The sequence below is a fragment of the Perissodus microlepis genome, chromosome 22 (assembly GCF_051167445.1).
Source record: "Perissodus microlepis isolate ML-2025 ecotype Zambia chromosome 22, ASM5116744v1, whole genome shotgun sequence".
Classification (NCBI taxonomy): domain Eukaryota; kingdom Metazoa; phylum Chordata; class Actinopteri; order Cichliformes; family Cichlidae; genus Perissodus; species Perissodus microlepis.
Window position 1 is genome coordinate 31,723,205 of NC_140481.1, and position 6,580 is coordinate 31,729,784.

A 6,580-nucleotide genomic window follows, 5' to 3' on the forward strand; every position below is an offset into this window, starting at 1 on the left:
AAGCAAATTTAATCTCCATGTCACTTGGTTAAAAATGATAATAATATGTACCTTTGCACATGGACTTGTAATTTGAGCAGCAGTCTCCTTTTTCCAGACAGTCCTCTGAGCAGTGGCAGGCATGGTCTTCGTTCCTCTCCTCCCCACACCGTTCCAGTTTGCATTCAAAGCCTCCCTCTGAGCACAAACAGGAAGTCAGTTCATTGATTATTTCTGTGTGGGAAAAATAACATTTTCACAGGATTCTCTGCAGTTCTTTGAAAATCTAAGCACATGCAATGATTCAGCAGCTTGTAGAAGCAACTTCAGCAGCAGTAACCTAAGTAAGTCTAGTCCACTGGTCCACTGGTCCACTCGTCTTTGCAACACTGCTCCAGTTGACTGAGGTCGATGGTTATTTGTTTGTGCACAGATCTCTTAATGATCTTTTTCTTCTTCTGTATATTCAGATAGAACTTTGCAAACCTAATCTGTGCTGCCATGCTCCTCCTTAAAGATTAGAGTCCTATCCTGGCACAATATCATGAACTTTAACATTTAACATGTGAATGAAATGAATAATTTGAGGCCTCTGAGCTCCAGCTCTTGTTCCGTTTTGGGGGCTTTGCAGTTAGCCTGAGCAGAGGTCTGACATCCACTCCTGGGAAGATGGTGACATCGTGATAAGATATACATACATGCATTTGATTAGCAGCACCAAGCTGCTTCCTACCCTATTAATTCAGATGAAAGCAGGAAACACAACACATCAGCGTGCTGCATCATGACAAATTCAATCTGATTACATGAGAAATTTGTTCCCCTCGTGGTTAAAAATCTAGGCCCTCTTGCTTCCTATATTAAATCATCCATTAGGAACCTTGGTGTTACACTTGACCCAGCTCTGACGCTGGACACACACGTTAAATCTTTGGTTCGCTCTTGTTTTTACCATTTAAGAAATATCGCTAAGCTGAGTCCCATTGTGTCACGTTCCGAATTGGAAATGATTATTCATGCTTTTGTTTCATCTCGCTTAGACTATTGTAATTCCTTGTTTACTTGCTTAAGTAATGCCTCCCGGGAACGACTGCAGGGTGTTCAGAATGCTGCTGCCAGGCTTCTGACAAAGCATCACAAATACTCCCATGCCACTCCCCTGCTGATTCAGCTGCATTGGCTCCCTGTCAAGTTCAGGGTCCAATTTAAGATCATAATCATGACTTATAGGGCCCTGCACGGTGTAGCTCCAACTTACTTAAGTGATCTTCTTCTTTCCTATCACCCCAGCAGGTCCCTGAGGTCTTGTGACCAGGGGTTGCTGGTTGTCCCGCATACAAGGTTAAAAACCAAAGGTGACAGAGCGTTTGTATCAGTGGCTCCCAGACTCTGGAACTCGCTCCCTTTGAGTTTGACATCTGTGGACTCAGTCATGTCTTTTAAAAAGCAGTTAAAAACGTTTCTGTTTAAACTCGCTTTTGGTTGATTTTGTTTTGTTTTAGATTTTAATGTCTGTTTTCTGCCTCTGTAAAGCACTTTGTGATTTTATCTTGAAAGGTGCTATATAAATACAATTTTATTTATTTATTTATTTATCATAACGTTACTCTTACTGGCTCCGTTTCAGACTCTTGTGTTTTTTCCCTTTCATTCAGGCGTTTACAAAACTTCTGAAGGAATGTGTTATCATGTACAAAGTTGTAGTCTTACAAAGTTTTCACAAAACTCTGGTATTTGTAAAGTTTCCTGAGACACTAAACGATGCTGAACCTTCACACAGCCTGGTTAGTAGGTGTGAACCCACATCCATTAAAAAAATGACTTTCAGCTGTTCCCTTAGTCACAGCACATAGTGCTCTGTGTTTGATTTGGCATCTCAAAGGATTTTTGTCACAAAGTCCACAGAGTCTCCTCGTTCTGTAGAAACCCATCCAGCAATCAGACTCCTGGACAGCACGTTTACTCCATTCACTGATTGTTACCCATGTGGTACAAACTCTACAGAGCTTGTTGATTAAACCATTGTGTTACTGAGCCTTGAAAGTAATGCAGTGTCTCTGTGGGTCCATGACCATCTTCCAAGTCACATATTAGACGAGCTCAGGCTGCACATTCGCCTCCAGCAGCCTCGACAGCTTGTTCAACTTTAGCTAAATTCTGCCGAGTTCGGCTGCCTCCGAGTCCCCAATGAGCCCTGTTCCACCGTTTAACTGTCTTCTCCCAACCAACGTTTTCAGATCTCAGATCTCTGTTGCATAACAGAGGGTCCTGAAATGTGTTACAGATTATCCATACCCAGGCAACGCTGACTTTTTATTATACATTTTAAAAAGAAGCTCATGGTTGCTGAATTCATTTGAAGATTTTTTTAAATGTTCCACAGTTGTTTACTTCATGTTTTCAAGATGAACATACAGTTATATGTGATGCAACCAAGATTTAAATTAGCATCAGATGAAAATGAACATTTTGGCTTTTGTTAAATTTCCCTGTATTACAAGAGAAAGTCCTCATCCCGAGCTTTGTAGGCAGTTCATTAGATGTTAGACACTATATGAAGCATAGGTAAATATCTATACTTTTAATATTAGACAGCTCTGTAGCTGTTCATTGGCTGTTACACATCTCTAAACTGCTTTTAAGGGTTTACATTGTCAGCTCGATGCAGTTAGTTCTTGACCAAGAGCCACAGACTGGGTAAGAAAACAGGAAGTGAAGAAAAGACGAGAGACGTGAGCAAGTGTGTAGAAGACTGACCTGTTTTCAGGCAGTGCTCATCAAAGTCAGAGCAGCAGCTGTAGTAGGTTTTGCAGAGATTGTCACATCTGCATCCTGGAGGGCTGGCCACCTCCAGCTCAAAGCACCTCCCCTTACAGGAGCCCGCTGAGCTGACCCACTCTGAAATGACTACAGGGAGGGGAAGGGCATGGTGAGACACACATGCTGCAAACATGCCCACATACAACGTTTACCAAGTATAATGGTGCACAGCTCTGATATAAAATGTGTTTTTATGTCTTTAAGCAAAATCGAGAAGTCATAGTACACAAGTTCTAGCTCGGTTTGCCTCCATAACAGTCATTCAAGGTAAATTCAAGTAATTTTCCTATAACATTTTTTGTCATGTAGATTTTCGATGTCAAAACTCATGATTAAAACACTCCTGTTGATGTGAAGTTAAAGTTAAATAAATGCAACTCGTTCCTGCTTTGTTTTGTTCACATTGGCCCAGCCATTAAGGAGGAAATATGTACATACAGATATATATTCACATATATGCTGCTAAGATTAGACTGAGATAATTCAGTAAGAAACAAAACACCAACACAGTGTGCCTGTAGCTACTAGCTCGGTGTTTTTTCTAGCTTTGATGTAACTTGGCAATACACATTTTAAACATCAATGTCATTTTGGTCAGAATGCAGAAATAAAGGTTTCCACCATATTTAATCACATCAGTCTTCAGCTCAGTTATAAGACTTTTCTTTCTGAACTCAACAGCCCAGAATAAGCGTTGCTAAGACATCGAGTGTGTTCTCACTTTTAGTATGAGATGGCGGGTTGTCTCCTCCCTCTGAAGGTCGGCTGGCTTGAAACACATAAGCTCTGCTGACATCAATGCCCCACAGACAGAACACAACCACTACCTGCAGAAAACCAGAGAGCATTACTTTTTAACACATTTCCACTCCTTAAGGTCAAAGGTCAGGCTTGGAGCATCTCTAGAGCTGGTACAGCTTTAGTATCCTGCTCAGCAAATCTTTACAAGTACTGATGTTTTCCAAAGTACAATTTAAAACCCAGATTTAAGGTGAAAGCAGCTCAGAATGGTAACGGGAGCTTTGTTTTATGCAGCTCCAATGTTTTTAATAGGTTTAATTACACCAGGGGTAGGCAACGCCAGGCCTCGAGTGCCGGTGTCCTGCAGGTTTTAGATCTCACCCTGTGTCAACACACCTGAATCAAATGATTAGTTCATTACCAGCCCTCTGGAAAACTTCAAGACATGTTGAGGAGGTAATTTAGCCATTTGAATCAGCTGCGTTTGATCAAGGACACATCTAAAACCTGCAGGACACCGGCCCTCGAGGCCTGGAGTTCCCTACCCCTGAATTACACAATCATGCAGTTGGACATTTTCTTGCTTAAATAAGTAAGACTTTCCCTGAAGAATCAACTAGATGGCAACTTTGTTGCTCAAAGATCTGTTAATGATGAAGCCTAAACAGTTGTGCAAGTTGCTGTGCCATGTGCACCAGGTGCACTTTTACACCCACATACAGTTGCAGATGTTGACTCTCCTCACAAGCCTGATGGTCTCCACTTTTACCCAAATAATAATAAAAAAGATTCACACAGATTTACATATTCAGAGTTTCCTTCTTCAATTATGATATTTAGACAATAAAAACACTCAAATTAGTAGAAATCTTACATGAAGTAACATAAGTTAAACCATAAGTTGGACCATGACCTGAACACCGAGTTTAGAAACAAATGTTTGATCTAAAATGTGACTCACATCGGCGGTTCTCTCACAGATCACATTTGGCCTTGACAGACAGTTTGGACGCAGGGTGACTCTGGTCACCCCAACTCTGCAGGTCAACCTCATACGTGTCATGTGTCAGCGGTGGTAACATTTCTGTGCCATATCAGGCACACACAGCACTTGTCAGTGCCATAACTGAGTTATAAAGTCCCAAAGTAGCCCAGTTAGGTCCAGATGTGTCTGGTAACTGGATATTTTCTGTCAACTCAGCATGTATTGGCCAGATGTTAGATGTACTGTGACTTCTCCTCCACACTACAGCTGTCATAATCTATGTCAATACAGCGCCATGACTTGTGGATCGTGTCTGGCCCTCAGAGTGCTCAAGGTTGCCAAAATCAGTATGTTATCCGGGTATTTTGACGTCAACTCAGTGTGGACTGGTGTGTTCTTTAAACTATGACGATCCAGTGACTGATGACTAATTCAGGTATAATTCATTTTTAATATATTGCGGTTGCTAATTTCAATTCATTCTAAAATGAATGATAATAAAAGTGACGATGGTGATCAAACCCACGTCCTGAAGGACGGAGACGGGAGTGATCCACGGTGGAACCGTTAACCTAAAGCTTTTTGCTTACCTTTACCTCCCACAGGTAAACAAATCTGCGGCATTGTTGACAATGAGCTGTTCCAGGCTATCCATCATCATCATCATCTGTCCCGGCGTGAGTCAGACCAAAAATAACAGCAGCAGTCGTCGCTGCTGCATAATTGATACTTCGCAGACTTATGTAATGCCTTCTTTCTTAAGGTAAAGCTTCCAGGTTTGCGCGTTTGCGCTGATATCAGGCACGGAGCGACTGTCTCGCTCTCAGGTCGATACATCAGTTCTGCAGCCCTGCAATCTGTGTTTAGAGGGCAGGCGGGGCGGAGCTGGGAAACACTTTAAATGAAGCTAAAACTACACAACGCTGAAATCAAACCAACAAAACTGTCACAGTCTTACCGTACCAAATTTCCCAGAAGCATTTTCCAAAGAGTCACTCTACTTCTGGCATTCACTTAAAAAACTGAAAGATGTGACCACTGTCCGACAGAAGGTCCTCGGTGCACCTCTGCAGATCGATGAAGCACAGCGCAGGCTTCCAACTCTCTCTCTCTCTCTCCACTTGTTTGCCTTTGCTCGCTCCCTCTCTCGCTCTCGCTCTCTCTCTGCCTCTCTCGGTCTTGATCCAATAAGAGATGAAGTAATGGTAACAGCTGCGCTGTGGTACAAGAGAGCGTCAGGTCGGGGTGACGCTCCGGAGGGGCGATCACAGAGAGAGGGAGGGAGGGGGAGGAGGGGTGGGGGTGTGTGTGTGTGGGTGGGTGGGGGTGTGTGTGTGTGTGTGTGGGTGGAGGGGGGGGCACTCACGGGGAAAAGAAAATTGTATAATCTTTGATCCTGAACCGTTTACTGTCTAAAGGAATATGGTGGTTTCATTACTCTGCCGGACAGAATAATTGACCGTGATTTACGTGAGGTTGATCAAACTTTGTTCTAATAAGCACTGACAGCTGAGATTTAAAGGTCTCTGTAGTAGCTGCTGGGATTTTTTCAAAACAAATAAGAAAAGTGTGCGTGGACACATATTGCATAACAAAGCAGTTTTGAATTTTCCTGAGAAATGTTGCACTGAGTCAAAGTCCCAAACTGACTGCAACGAACTGTATGCTGTCTTATCAAATGCTTAGCATTGCCTAATGACTGGTGGTGAAATCTGAGCAATGCACAGTGACTGTGAGCTGATGTTTCAGAAAAACAGAAAGCAGTTCCAGTTTCACCCCATTTTCAGTCTTTATTCGTGGCAGTGTAATATCGAAAATCATCTGAAAATACCAGTAAACTGTGGAAAATCCACAGGACGGGGTTTTTGAAGCTCTGTCAAACTTTAAAAGTTCATATTTCCTTTTAACACAAACAGTAGGTTGAGCTAAACATTGGTTATTTCACCAATCTTAAAATGAATTTTGGCTAAAGCAGTAAAACAGAACTGTTTAGACCGAGCTCTGCCACGTCACTCAGTGACTACAGTGAGGATACTCCCTGCATGAATACACTTT

The 6,580-nt window shown here is 42.3% G+C and overlaps 1 protein-coding gene across 1 annotated transcript in view; it reads right to left on the reverse strand.

Moving 5' to 3' along the window:
- Window positions 1-5,649, reverse strand: part of enpp2l (ectonucleotide pyrophosphatase/phosphodiesterase 2-like) — a 33,710-nt gene extending 28,061 nt beyond the window's left edge. Inside the window, exons 1-4 of the mRNA XM_084918824.1 lie at window positions 5,489-5,649; window positions 3,521-3,626; window positions 2,737-2,886; window positions 52-177 (exon numbers count right to left, since the gene is read on the reverse strand). Coding sequence (XP_084774950.1) covers window positions 52-177; window positions 2,737-2,886; window positions 3,521-3,626; window positions 5,489-5,506 — 400 coding nt within the window. The 5' untranslated portion in view covers window positions 5,507-5,649. The remainder of the gene's footprint in view (window positions 1-51; window positions 178-2,736; window positions 2,887-3,520; window positions 3,627-5,488) is intronic.
- Between the last annotated feature and the right edge of the window lie 931 nt (window positions 5,650-6,580).